The sequence below is a fragment of the Myxocyprinus asiaticus genome, chromosome 38 (genome assembly GCF_019703515.2).
Source record: "Myxocyprinus asiaticus isolate MX2 ecotype Aquarium Trade chromosome 38, UBuf_Myxa_2, whole genome shotgun sequence".
Classification (NCBI taxonomy): domain Eukaryota; kingdom Metazoa; phylum Chordata; class Actinopteri; order Cypriniformes; family Catostomidae; genus Myxocyprinus; species Myxocyprinus asiaticus.
Window position 1 is genome coordinate 33,468,525 of NC_059381.1, and position 15,766 is coordinate 33,484,290.

Consider the following 15,766-nt stretch of genomic DNA (forward strand, 5'->3'; position numbering starts at 1 on the left):
GGTGAACTATTTAAGCTTGTATAGCTATGGGGTGATATAAAGTGGCCAAAATAGAGATACAAATTATTATATTGTATGGTTATGACTACTTAAAAATGACAGCTGACATTATGGATAGTGAGCAGCAAATGTTGCGGCTATGGTATATCACAGCCTAGCTTTACATGGTTTTCTGACACAAGTCCCTGAGAGATGCAGAAAACGGTACATCACTGTAACGTGCTGGCCAGCATCAGACAGAGTACAGACACGTACATCCTCTCATGTTAAGATTCATCTGAAGCACCTTGCCCGTGACAGTCGCATGTTATGCACAGCAATGCATTGTTTGAAGCAATGCTTGAAGGAGAAATGTCAGTTTGTACATTACATCAGAGTGACTACATTTCATGAAACACACATACACACACACACACACACACATACACACTGTTGTCTAAGAATGGGGATAGTAAATCACATTGTTAACTGCCCTCTAGCTACTCTGCACTGCTATTTGTCTGGCAACCGTTGGGATTATATATCGGCCCTGTGATCTAAATGAATGCGAGACGTGACACCACATAGCACTCAAGTTAGGAATCCTATATGTTTGCATCCATAAATTGGCACATTAAAGAGCACTTTAACCAAAGATGTGCCATTACTCTAATCTAATTTTTCAATGTTTCGAATTTTCAATGAAACAGTTATGATTAAATTTCAGTTAAGGGGAAACTGGCTGCATAAGAGGAAATTGCATAAAAGGGCCACATGGATCACGAAGCGTTCCAAACTCGAACAGCTATAAATGCTTTATAAATGCTCTATAACGTTATTATTACATAGTTACAGCATGGCTGAGCCATTTCTGTGGATTTTCTTCACATTCAAACCTAATTTACTCAGTGTTGATGTAACAAAGCTTTTAAAACATTGCCCACAGTACTAAAGTTGAAGGAGAAGCCGATAACCCAACGCGGGAAAAACACTTACTGCTACAATTTACAGGCCACTGCTTTTTATTACATTTCCTGCTGTCTGTGGGGACCACTTACATCTCGGGCAAAATGGTGAGCTCCTCGAAGATAATGTAATTAGCGGCCTTCAGTTCATAGTTTTATTTCAATAGTCTTCCTCTCAGACCGCAGGTCTAATCCTTCAGGGGCTTCATGTGAGCTGCACCCCCCTTTTTTATTTGAAGATTTGTCAGTAATCTGATATGGGTTGAGGGTGTAAGTTAGTGCCGAACTGGGAGAAGCCTGTTTTAAAAAGATAAAAAAAAAAAACATATGTTATTAATCTGGGGGAGTCAAAACAATATTGGTCTCAGATCTGCAATAAGACCATGAACACTAGAGGCGCTACAACAACTATGACTTTTATTTACTTTCACACAAATTACGAGGTTATAAACATTTACTTTTCACCATGTTCCTCACACAATGTTATCTTATGACATCAAAACACTTTTATAATAGTGTATGACTTGTTAGGTGATACATTTAATGCAGTAGTGTAGTCTAGGGCATACGCAGGCATAATTCATAAATTCACAGTATGCCCACCTCTTCAGACAATACTACACCACTGATTTAACGTCTAGGTTAGGTTTAGGGTTAGGTTAGGTTAGGGTTAAGGTTTAGGGTAGGGAGTTCGGTTTGATTGATTTTAAACTTTATTTTTTTAAACTTGAACATTAAAGGTGCTGTAAGCGATTTTTCAAGGAAAAGTATGCCAAAAATGTTCCTACTCCCTTAAAGATATTAATGAAATAAGTGTGCTGAGATATCTCACCGGTCTCTGTGACAGCTGTACGCTTTGTAAACTGCAAACAAAAATGTGAGACAATGACGCTTTTCACCTGTCAATCATTTTGCTCATTCTCATAGCGTTGTATTTGAAGCGGATCGTTGAGGCTATGGTTCATAATGTTTGACAGTTGAGGGCGCTATTGTGCCACTGTTGAATTTGACAGCCACAGGAACAAACAATGCGGCTCTTTTGCTCAGTTTTGGTCTCAAAATAATATTTGGAGGGAAGGGTTTTGGTATGAGGGGGAGTGGCTAATTCAACAGCTCAGTCACATGAAAGCTTCAGAACGTTAAAATAGCTTACAGCACCATTAACGTTCATCAGATCTGTTTGGAAGATAACATAACTCACTTTAATCACCACAGTGGACATTTCTCCTTGGAACTGGAATAATACATGTAATGAACCATGTAATATTGTTTTGCAAAATTGTTGCCACAGTCACGTAATTTTCCTGAGATTAGGCTGCAAATAAAATTTGAAAGCTGAGGCAGAGGGAAAGATTTACTTATAAATTGTAAGTTGAATTAAACTTTTAATTTCTGGTTGTCACACAGAGATATCGTATGCTTCAGAAGATTTGCACTACAGAGCACAAGTTATATATGAACTAATTGTAGTCTGACAGCCCCTGGTCAATGTATGCTTTTGTTGTGTGAGGGAAACAAGCAGCGTGAAACTTCTTCAAAATTTATACTTTTGTGTTCAGAAAAAGAAATAAAGTCAAACGGGTTTGGAACAACGTGAGAATTCATTTTTGGGTGAAATATTCATTTATGGTTTGTTCATATTGGTAGAATTGCTGTTTGCATTAGTAGTGTCCACATCACGTCAAGTCAGAACCGAGCAAGAAATACACTTTAGATTTGAATCATGGCATACAGGCAGACTGTGATTGGAATCTTAGTAAAAGTTATTTTCTGATGCTGACAGATAGGCGGGAGCCGGTTCTGTCGGAATGCCCTGTGTGTGGGTATGTGTATGTCTGGAGGGGTGTCGGGAATCGTGGACTGTTTGTTCATGTTGAGCACTCAAGTGAATGTTGTGGGAGTTAAGAGTCTGTGAGAGTGAATGATTGTTTTAAATGGGATAATTCACATAACATTCTGCAATAATGTAGTCCCAAATCCATATGACTTTCTTTCTTTCAAGAAAGCAAAAGGTGAATTTTTTTATAGAATATACCGGCTGCTTTTTTCCATATAAGTAAAGTGAATGGGGACATTGGGGTCTGGGGCTTTCAAACACAAAAATGAAAAGAAGATTAAAAAAATAAACACACTATAAATGTAACATAAACGTGGTCCATATCACCCATCTGCTATATTCCAAGACACGAAGTCATAGTTTTGTGTGAGGAACAGACGGAAATTGAAGTCATCATTCAAATTTTTTCCTCCACTGTAGCTATCAAATCAAATATGACACCATTAGACATCCTGCATCAAGTTTGACGCTTGGTCGCAAGACACAAACAAACCAATGGTGTTTGACATCAATGGCGCCATTTTTGTAGTGCGTACACCTTTTGTTGTCCATTTAAGAGGAGGTAAAGATGAATAACAGTGCATAACAACTTATATATTAATCTTTTCATTAAACAAAGATACACTCACTGAGCACTTCATTAGGAACACTATGTCCCTAATAAAGTGCCCGACATGGTCTTCTGCTGTTGTAGCCCATCCGCCTCAAGGTTCGACGTGTTGTGCATTCTGAGATAATATTCTGCTCACTTCAATTGTACAGAGCGGTTATCTGAGTTACTGTAGCCTTTCTGTCAGCTCGAATCAGTCTGGCCATTCTCCGTTGACCTCTCTCATCAACAAGGCATTTCCGTCCACAGAACTGCCGCTCACTGGATGTTTTGACACAATTCTGAGTACACTCTAGAGACTGTTGTGCATGAAAATCCCAGGAGATCAGCAGTTACAGAAATACTCAAACCAGCCCGTCTGGCACCAACAATCATGCCACGGTCAAAATCGCTGAGATAAATTTTTTTCCCCATTCTGATGGTTGATGTGAACATTAACTGAAGCTCCTGTCCCATATCTAAATGATTTTATGCATTGCACTGCTGCCACATGATTGGCTGATTAGTTAATCGTATGAATAATTAGGTGTGCTGGTGTAACTAATAAAGTGCTCAAAAAAGTGTATATGGCTTTAGAAGACATGGAATATAGTCATAAGTCATTTGGTATCATAATATGGTGCTTTTTTGCCCAGTCTCCATTCACTTTCATTGTATGGAAAAAAGCAGCCAGTATATTCTTCAGAAATTCACTATTTGTGTTTCACGGAAAAGAGAAAGTCATACAGGTTTGAAACAAAGTGAGGTGGACTAAATGAAAAAAAAAAAAAAATAAAAAAAAAAAAATTGGGGTGACATATTCCTTTCAATTGTGTACAATCAAACCTATGTCTGTGTGATTAAGTGTCATTAAGTGCACAGGTGTATTGAAGTGTTTGTGTTGAACACATGGTCTAAGTGCTGTAAACTCCCAATAGTGACAGAAAGTCTGATTAAAAACTCTCACAATTTTACATACTAAATCTGGTTTATTAAACTTCTACAATCACCTAAAATCAGGAATTAATAATTATTCATCTTAATATTATTAATATTTTAGCTGCTTGTAAAGGGCTCACAAGGAATATTTGCAATTTTTTCTTTAATGAAAAATTATTTTTATTTCCACTAATTACTGTTATCATTATTAAAAAACAGACATGAAAATAGCAGAAAAAACAAACACAGTTGATTTATGGCCTTGGGTGTGACATGTTGCGTATCTAGGCAACTGCTTTCATGTTCCATTCTGTTGATTAAACTTTCAGCATGTTTTTTTTATGGGCAGCACATAAATGGGACCCAGCGACATGGCCGGACACAACCGGACCCAGCCGGAACCGCGCACATGGAGGTATCTTTTGTACGATAGGATGACTTGATATGAGATACAGCAATCTCATAAATTCAAGGTCTTTGGAGACCTTCGGAGGCTGCCCTGATTATTGAAGTTGTAGATAAGGCCAGCACAGGCTGTAATTAATTCAGTGTCTTCCTCTTTTAGACAATGGGGAATTCTATTTCATTTACATGGAGCGAAATGTTCATTTTCCAATGTCACTTTTCCATAGGGATATTGGCACTATTTTGCAAGTTATATAAGTGGCTTCATTTTCAGCTTGATGTAGTTTAATATAGCCCTCTCAATTATCATTACTCATGTCCGCAACTTAAATAAGGGTGCCGGCTATTTTCAACGTGCCTTATTAGCTAGGCTAAGTGTTCTCAATAGTTAAATGCTTTGGATTCAGGATACAATGAGCACACTTGTACTTAGTGAGCTACTATGTCAAGGGCTGATGCAACTAAGTGAGGTTTAAAATGCTTACTTTATATTCCATAGCAAAGTGTACTGTATGTAGTTTAAGACAAATCATGTTTCGATCCATTTATAGCCTGCACAGGTCATCTAAAATGAAAAAAAATAAATAAAAATACCAAACAAGATTCTGTTCCAAAACACAATGAACTGCCTATGTTGAAAGCATTATAATAATAACTAGATTCTGAAGAAAATGTGAGTAGTGCCTGCTGTTGCAAAACCTGTCACCACAATGTCCCACCAAGGGCTTTAGTACACTGCCCCAAGCTAAAAGAGCCCACCCAATGTCTCTACGATGTTCTGGTGCCAAAATATGTCAGGGTCATGTTACTTTAAGGTTGCTAGGGCGTGGCTAGGCTGTTTTCAGAGGGTTACTAAAGGCTGCTTAATTGCAATTTCAAATATTGCAAAGAGTCAAATAAGCCCACTCAAAAGTCTTTATGACATTCATTACTGGAGATGTGAATACTGTGATCACTTTGCAATGTTAAGTCTATGGGATTTAACACAACTCTCCTCATTAAGCAGGTTTTACGATTTTATACCTTATTCATGGGTGTACGACAAATGGTGCGGGACGAGTTAGGTGCCGAAATTTGTATGGAAGAGGAAGAATTGGGTTAGGGATTTTGGCAAATCCCTAACCGAAGCTCAGAGCAATAGTGATAGTGGAGCCTTGCTGAAGCAAGCACCACTAATAATTAGAGCTGTCAAAATTAATGCATTAATGCATACGATTAATTAAAAACGTTTAACGAGTACATTTTTCTTAATTGTAATTAACGCATTTACAGTTAATACAGCATTAACCAGCATTTTTGTCTGCAAACGCTTTTCATGAGGAGTTCAAAGTGCCGCTTGACTCTGGCACTAATGCCCTGTGAATCATGAATGCAGCTTCACTATTGCTGTAGGAAAGCGGATAGCTACAGTCTGCCGGCAGATTAATATTGTGGAGGATGAGAGTTTAAGAGATTTAATGCCCATTGCAATGAATATGTAACCTATGTGGGGACTAGTTCTTTCAATTAGTCAAACGTTTCACTTAGACTTTGGGAAACGTTTAATGCAACTTGAATTGGTGATATTTTAGTGCATTTCTATCTGTATACTGTGGATGGCTTTGTTTGGAAAATGATAATAAAGCATTATATTGTTACATATAGTTTTGTTTCTTTGCTAAGGTGGAATAAATGCATTTTGACAGGAAAAAAATAAAATATTTGGAGTCAAATTTCAGCACTTTTAAAATCTGCGATTAATCGTGATTAACTATGAAAATTATGCGATTAACAGCAATTAAAAAATGTCGACTGACAGCACTACTAATAATGCCTTTATTGCAACTATTTTACCCAATATTGTGTGTGCTCTGCATTTTAAAGCTCATTATAGTATCACATCATTAGCTTAGCAACATGCTAACATACAACTTTATTGAAATCAGTTGTGTGCTTCACATACGGAGGGCTATTTTTTTGGCATGCGCAGTTGCTGCCTATGAAGAGTGTGTCAAATTGTTCACTTCCGAGAGGTTTCATTTTGGCCAGGATGCTGCATTTGAAGGTAGCTACCAATGTAGGCAGTGGACAGCAAGCCAGCTCACTACTGTGGTGACAGTCAAACCTTTTAAGTTGTACAGGTTCCAAATGAAGTCTTTGAAATATGAACACTAATATTAATCACGTTACTATACCTATATTTTTGCAAAATTATTTTTACTTGGCTGTTTGTGCGTATCTCGGCAATTTCCTGGTAAAAATAAACACTTGAGGCGCTACAATAACAATGACTTTTATTCACTTTCACACAAATCATGGGTAAAACGGCAGATTAAAAATTCATAATCACTTACTTTTAGTCCTGTTCCATATACAATGCTATCACTACTATGACATCAAAACACTTTTAATGAAGAGCATGCAAGTCGACATGTGAACTGAAAGTGTCATAGAGACACCCCAAAATGACGTGGTTCCTTCAGCAATTGTGTTTTTCTTTTTTTGCTTTATTTTTTGTGCTTTTATGACACTATTGGTTAGGTTTAGGTTTGAGGTTTAGGGTAGGGAGGTAGGTTTTGTTTATTTAAAACACTATATTCTGGGAGAACATTTAACTCACTTTTAGGGCCACACAGTGGACATTTCACCTCGGAACTGTTGCGATACCTGAAATGAACCATGTAATATTTTGCACAAATGTCGCCACTGTCACATCTTTTTCATGAGATCAGGCTACAAACACAACAATGATGATTACAAAACAATGGATAATCATACGTGCCACCAGCATCATATTTTTTTCATATTTTTCTTCTCAGAACATACATCCATGGGCTATTTGTCAAAAGATGGAACCAAAGCCAATAAACTATAACGCAAACACGAAAGGCAACAGAGTCAGTTGTAAAGCAAGGCTGAATAAAATAACTCATCATCTGCTTCTGCTGAAACAATGAATAATGTGGGGTTGAAAGCCTCTCAAAACAAGCCGTTTAGCAAAGTTTCTGTGTAACAGAGGCTAGAATCAAAAGAATGTGCTTTTTATAACTGGCATTGTCATACACAGGTTAGTCTCAGACGGTATGCATATGGGACACCTGCAGTCCTTTCATTAACCGTCTGATTTTTTTTTTTTTTTTAAGATATTCATAGTTTAGTTTAAGGCATACATAAGCAAGAAAACTAGCAGAACCAGAGGCGTAGATTCCAGGGGGATGGGGGCAAGCAAGTACACCCCCCCCCAAACTTCACTAGAACATAACGTGATTTTAATTTGTGCGCTTAATGTTTACGTAATGATATTCGTACGTCAGATGATATCGGTTTTTGATATCTGAGCATTTTTATGAGTACCAGTACATCAGCGCGGTATCGGACCCATTACCAGTATCGGTATCGGGACATCCCTACTAAAAAAACAAAGACTTTTATTCTATTTCACACAAAACACGAGTATAACGACAGATTATCTGTTCATAAACACAGTGAGCTTTCTGCCGTTTCTCTCACAATGCTCTTTACCCATCTCTTTTACTATAGAGCAAGGGTCAGCAATTGTATGCGATTTTCCGAAGTATGAGTCCTCTTGTGAAAATGTTTCTATTTTGCATTTTTCTAATTTAGTCGTTTATTTTTCATTACAAATAATGTTGCCAGCATAACAGTTTGAGTGAAAAATTTGTGCAAAACCTGATGATTATGATACAATCATGATCTTGCATGTGCATTTTCACAGAGCATCTTGTGAAAGTGCTTTAACGAAAGAAAACCTGTCCTTTTGAACAAAATGAGTTAACAAAGTTAATGTCACAAATTTGCTTATTTGATTACTGATCACAAATTTGTGTGGAATCTTAAATATTTCTTGTATTTCTCATACAATTTTCAAAATCACTCAGAGGGGTAATCACTAGCATGCAAGCAACAGCGAGAGAGGAGCAGGCTAGTTTATTTATACGAAGTTTTTCGCACCTGCATTCCTATCTACATCTTGACGTAATCCTTGATGCAAGCCATTCGCGCATCACAAGCCGATCAACTATTTAGCCCTTTTCGGTGAATAGTGGTGTTTTCTTAATTACATCACGTGTTGTTCTGAAAGCAAAAAGAAACAAATGAAAAACGGAATGTAAGCTGTCATCTGGGCAGCCTGACCGAAGCAAAGCGGGTGTGTTTACTCGTGCGATTAACCGAAAGTGAAGCACTGCTGCCTCGTGATGCGTGAATGGCTTGCACACGCTGCACGAGTCTGTTGGGTATACTGCATTCTCGTCACATTTTAACTTTTTGTTTAGCCTCCCATTCAGCTCATGAAAACACGCTGCGTGATCACGAGGAAGGATTACATCAAGATGTAGATTGGAATGCAGGTGCGGAATTTATATAAATAAAATAGTCTACTCCTCTCTTGCTGTTGCTGGCGTGCAAGTGATTACCCCTCCGCGTGCCATAGGTTGCCGGCCCCTGCTATAGAACATGACTTGTAAGGCGACATATTTTAACATTTGCATTACATAACCAACTACATTTACAAGCTTGTTCAAGTGTGATCAAATTGTGCTGTATCTCAACTTATAGAGCGTTGCATTTGTGATGCAAAGGAGTCCTGAAGAGCATACGAGTCAACACGTGAGCCGAAAGTGTCATAGAAGCACCACAAAATTACATGGTTGCTTCAGCTATTGCATTTTTCATCTCACATTTGCTTATATGGCACTTTTGTTTAGGTTTAAGGTTTAGGGTGGGGAGGTAGGTTTTGTTGATTAAAAACTCAATAAAGCATAAATCTTAAAAAAATGATCTGTTTGGGAGAACATTTATCTCACTTTTAGTGCCGCAGAACGTGTAATGAACAATGTAATGTAATTGCCACTATCATTGATTATTGATACTGATGCCACTATCACATAAAATATAGGTTCGACATGTTGTGCATTCTGAGATGCTATTCTGCTCACTTCAATTATACAGAGTGGTTATCTGAGTTATTGTAGCCTTTCTGTCAGCTCGAACCAGTCTGGCCATTCTCCGTTGACCTCTCTCATCAACAAGGTGTTTCCATCCACAGAACTGCTGCTCACTGGATGTTTTTTGTTTTTGGCATCATTCTGAGTAAACTCTAGAGACTGTTGTGTGTGAAAATTCCAGGAGATCAGCAGTTACAGAAATACTCAGACCAGCCTGTCTGGCACCAACAATCATGCCATGGTCAAAATCACTAAGATCAAATTTTTTCCCCATTCTGATGGTTGATGTGAACATCAACTGAAGCTCCTGACCCGTATCTGCATGATGTGCAAGCAGGCTTTGCCTTCATGTGTGGTGTGATGTAAGCATGCACACACACATGCATGCACGCAAAAATAACACAACCAAACCCAGAGGCTGTCCCTCCAGCTGGCCAAAGAAATGGAGCACTGTCAGGGCGGCCTGGTTTCCCGACCGCTTGACTGGCATCTTTCTTTCTCTCCTTCTCTCTGCCCTCCCTCCCTGGCTTGCTGGCTGAGCTGCGGTCTGGGTCCAATTAAAATGCACGGTGCTCCTGAAGCTGAAGTTGGTCAGCAGTTGTGTCATGAGAGTTGGGCTCTGACTGATGATGGAATTATCAGGATGTGATAGACTACAGTTCCCTGGCCTGCATCAGAGCGGATGCTGCTCCAGCTAAAAGCGTGCAGCGCTGTAGGACAACTGACCTCACATCAGTGCTCTGTGGAGGGGCCTTCACTGCTGTCTGAGTGACAGGCCAGTGCAGTAAATAGAAAAGAAAGAAATGTTGCGTCTATATGTCTTTTGTACAAATGGTGAAAGAAGAGAACTCTACAGACTGGTGGTAGCATAAATTCCTGAACCTCAGTCCCATAGCGGAACTCTCATTGATCATTAAATAGTGGAGACACTTTGTCAGAGAAAGATTTTTTTAATGGGAAATGTATTTATAAATTAAATCCAGATGAAACTAATAAAAGTCAAGTAATCTGTACTCTTTCTACGCTGAAACAAATGTTAATCTAAAAAATGTGCTTCATGTGCTAACATCTAAATTAAAGGAATTTCAGGTTCAATATAAATGAAGGTCAATTATGCATAATGTTGATTGGCAAACAATAATTTTGACTTGCTCCTCTTTAAAAGTGCACTCAGCAACTTTTTTGTTAGTGTCATCTTGGACTTATAGCATCATTTGAAATCAATAGTTTTCAGTTTCAGATGCCATTGTAGAAATGTAGTATTCACAGTCAGCCATGATTACTTTAATCAATGAGTGAAAGTGTCAAATAACTGGAAGGTTACTGAGATTAAGAGTAGTATTCAGCTGGTCATGTGATCCTAACATGGCAGCCCCCATGTGCGGACCCTCTCCATGTAGAATAAAACAGCTTTTATAATGTTACTGATATGACTGGAGTCTTTATTTAATGTGAGTGCTCAAGATTTCCTACATATATTGCAAAATTACAATTCATATCTTTAGATATATATATGTATACATATATATATATATATATATATATATATATATATATATATATATATATATATATATATATATATATATATATGGTAATCAACATTATGCCTTGTATTGAACGTGGAATATTCCTTTAACGGGTTTTATGCAACGTTAAAAAATATTATTAAACATGTCTGAATCAACCTGATTACATTCGGTTACACAAACAAAACTAATTTTGAGGGTTCGATCAGGCAGATATAGTTTTTTAGAGTGTATGACTGAATTTGATTATCATCAAACGTCAACAAGCATGAAATTCAAGTGAAATATGGTCAGTGCCATGGAATTTACTGATTTGCTGAAGGATTTGTTAACATTTTCAATCAATTTTCAATCAATTTTATTTATAAAACACAATAAAAACAACTAAAGTTGACCACTGTACTGTACAGCCCCAATACATGAGGACATGACATGACAGTTTGTACTTCCTACATTAAAGAGTTTGCATTTCAGATGCTGCCAATGTTAAAATTGTTCGTTTCAGTCTTTTTTAACTGCACTTTACGTATGAATACTGTTAAGATCACTGGTTAATTATCGCAAATGGGTCAATGTCCCTTGAAATACAGCAAAGCAAATAATTCATGATGGAATTTTATATTTAACTCACAATACTTTAAATACCAAGAATAATGTACAATAATGTGTGAAATGTAAATGGTCCTGCCATTTGACCAAATCATAAGAACACGTTGGCTGAACAGAACAAATATTTACTATATTCATGAATAATACATATATGAAATTTGAATAGTGGCACACCGTAAAATGGACATGAATAATAGATGGGTTAAGGGTTGGATAGATAGATAGATAGATAGATAGATAGATAGATAGATAGATATGCTTGTTCAGATATTAACTGGTGCTGTCTTAAGCACTTCTCAATAGATTTGCTGCTTTGCTAAAATACAGGCTTATTTGCTGAATTGAAAAGCACACTCTGTAGCAAATTTATAGTCTCTTTGCAATATCAGGGGACAAACAGAAGGCTTGTGATGAATAGCTGGACAAGCCGACTGCAACCTGTGGATTCTGCGGAGGTGTTGAAGCAACATTTTCCTCGACTTTGTGGTTTGCAAAGCATCTTGTTGTCCTTCAGCATTGTGAGCGTGTGCATAAATATGGACCATGAGCTGCAATGTAAAACTGTGTGCTCAGCCTTTGTGAAACATGTACCCACACAACTTTTTTTATAGGAAAGGAGGGGTCCGTGGAAAAACACATTGCAAAAGCACACAGCAAAGCATTTCCATCAGAAAGAGTCCTTTGTTTGCTCTCAATACAGCCCAACCTTGAGTTAGATCCTATCACACCACGAGCTATTTCAACAGATTTTGAAAATGTCTGCCTTCAAACACACTCACTTGATAAACCCAACTCTTGAAATTAAACCATGCATCACAAGTCTTTCACAATATTTAACAAGCACCAATGTTCAGAATTCTGTCTGCATAACAAACAAACAATAAAGCACGTACGCTGCATATTTGTATCTGAGATTCCACAACATTCCTAAACTGATGATTTATGATCAGCTGTGCAGTGGGGAAAATACTGCATGACTATCACCCTGGATCACCCAATGCAATAAAACAACTTATTTGATACTGATAGGTGAGAATATAACATAACTGAATTTCTAAGAAAGGATCAGGTGTACCTCCAAAGTCTGGCCGGAGACGGATGTCATACCCCTTCAGCAATTTGTCCACTGTTGTCTTGGCCACAGATATTCCGGTACTTCCGATGGAGGTGCTGCAGGAGAAAGAATTCAGAGCAATCTTTGTTTAAAAAATTCAGGTAAAACAAAAATACAACATGCAGCTGCTTTGCTAATTCAGTTGATTCTGTTGAGTCATATGTGATTGCTCATTAAACATTCTTTTGTGATGCGTTTAGAATTTATTCAAAGCCAGGCGTTTTGCATGTTTGTTTTTTTTTTTTGTTTTTTTGTTTTTTTTGCACGCTTGGCTCAGTTGCCAATGAAAAAATGCTTATCTTTATATCAATATACCAAGCACATAATCATTCACATAAATGGGACTGAATTGTTATTTTCTCTAGAGTATAAAATGCTACTGAAAACACTATTTTCGCTGGTCCTTAAAGTTAGAATTTAAGGTAACATTTAAAAAATGACAACACTTCTTTGCAAAAAATAAATAAAATACTGAACATTAATCATTGTCAAAAAAGAACTTTTTTATTAAGGGGAAATCTTTTTTTTTTACACTTTATGGGGGCATATTTTTTCTAACCATATAAAAACACACTATATGTCATCCTTTCATGTAAAATAAATGTATTAATTGCATTTAAAAAAAAAAAAAAATACTCTGATGAATTAGGTTATTACCTATGTACCCAAATTAAATCAACTCCTACTTTGAGTGGTAATATAAACAACAAAGCCTAGAATAAAATCAGATGATGCAAACAGAACAGAAAAAAATCATTTTGAATTTTGGGAACATTTTTGTCAATTTCGTTGACATTTTTGACCCGAAACCCCATTAATTTCTGACCCTGACATGAATGGGTCACTTTGCTGGAACTGAAAAAAAAATAATAATAAAAAAAAAAAAAACTCAAAACATAATTTCAGCAACAGTCATGGCTGTTGAACAAAAGGGGTTGGCCAGTTCACCATGTAACTTTGACAATTAACATAGCTGGGTTTATCCAGTTCAAACATATCAGTCCAGAGTCAGGGTTTTCAACTGGGCTTCTGTGAAAGTTCTGTGAAAGTCAGTGAATAAATATATAAAGCATAAGAATCTCTTTATGAATGAAAATAGTGCGCGCACACACACACACACACACACACACACACACACACACACACACATATATATATATATATATATATATATGTGTGTGTGTGTGTGTGTGTGTGTGTGTGTGTGTGGTACTTGCACATTCAAAAAGATCTTTAAAATATTATATTGTAATAAAATGCATGTTTATGTTATTAAACTACTGTTACCCAGAACATCTACATATATTTTGGGGGTCCCTGGGTTAGATGACAGTCTGGATGGGGGGTCCCTGAATCTGTAGAGGTTGAAAACCCTTAGTCTTATTGTTTCTGACTACAGTTACTTTGCACCTGCCAGCTTATGTGGCTTCAAACCTTAATACACATGAAAAGACCTGGTATTTTTTAACAGCATCCTATATCTCAGCCATGCGTTCTGAACCGAAATTAAAATAGCAAAACGTCAAAATGGAAGACGGTGGGTTTAAGGCCACCACTGCTTGATTGCACTGATTTCAATGATTCCGTCAAATCCCGTCAAATATAGGTAAAATCAGCTATGCTGAACACATCATTAGGCTTGTCATTTGACACATCTTACAGGTGTTCCACAGAGTATATTGAGATGGAGATATGTGCGTATTACTAAATGTCGGCCTCAGAAGCTTCAAACTCGCATCTCAATGATCACAGGTGAACACATGTCATAACCATTATTGACTGATAGGCGTAGTCGTTTTTATTTTTATTGGCTGAGCGATGATGGATCTCCATGGATGCACGACATGGTGGCATGGGTGGGGGTGGATTAGAAGAGCAGCATTGATCAATTGCAAATAAATTTAGAGATATTACACTATTGCATCCAAAATATACAAGTTCGAGATCTCGGAAAACACGACTATGAGATTAAAAACAAAGCTAGCAGAGATCTGCCGTGACCTGATTTTAATTGATGCCAGAATACTGAGATGTCACTCTCAAATCGCAAGGCCAAGAGTATAGAGAGACTGATCAGAAAGATGATGTATAATTGTGGACCAATAATGTATGCGCTTCACAAATGGACGCGAAGATGTTTCTCATACACACATATATGTGGGAACGCACGCACGCACGCGCACACACAAACACACAAATCTCAAGTTCTATTCAGGTAAAAAGAAAGAAGAAGTGGAATTGGAAAGGAAACATTATGTAGACTCTTTATCCCTATCAGTGACTCATCCGTGATGAGTCTTTGGATCCGACCAATATGCGAACTGATTTATGTCATCCAATGTTCATAATTTAAAAAAAAAAAAAAAAAAAAAAAACATCGTTTTCTTACCTTTGTGCAAAGCAGACAAAGGACAAAGCCGCCAGAGCAGAAACAATTCCACATAATTTGTCTTCTTGAGGACCCAACATCTCCACAAATCCGTTAATTCACTTTCAGTAATCCAACCGCCTCCAATGTGGTATTCAAAAATGATAATGATAATAGTAATAATAATAATAATCAAAAAAGAATCCAACAGAAGGGGAAAAGGCCAAATGAATGACTGAGATCAAACCACCAAAACACACACGTGTGATGGCCCTGCAAAGAAAAAAAGCGATGATTTTAAAAAAAAAGCTTTAATGGGTCCCAGCTGTTTTTATTTTAATTTTTTTCTTCAGCTATGGAAATCCGTGCAGGTCAGAGACCCCCTCGATCAACACCAGAAGATCAGACATCTCTCTCAGCTTCGACAGGACTTCTGGAAAAGTGCTGGATCTTCGTGGTCTTGAGGCAAACCATGGAGGAAAACAA

The 15,766-nt window shown here is 37.3% G+C and overlaps 1 protein-coding gene across 2 annotated transcripts in view; it reads right to left on the reverse strand.

Moving 5' to 3' along the window:
* The window catches only part of LOC127429347 (gamma-aminobutyric acid receptor subunit beta-4-like), a 103,895-nt gene extending 88,477 nt beyond the window's left edge, over positions 1-15,418 (reverse strand). For both annotated transcript variants that reach the window (XM_051678330.1, XM_051678329.1), the window contains exons 1-2: positions 15,302-15,418; positions 12,874-12,968 (exon numbers count right to left, since the gene is read on the reverse strand). In XM_051678330.1, coding sequence (XP_051534290.1) covers positions 12,874-12,968; positions 15,302-15,381 — 175 coding nt within the window. In that variant the 5' untranslated portion in view covers positions 15,382-15,418. The remainder of the gene's footprint in view (positions 1-12,873; positions 12,969-15,301) is intronic.
* Between the last annotated feature and the right edge of the window lie 348 nt (positions 15,419-15,766).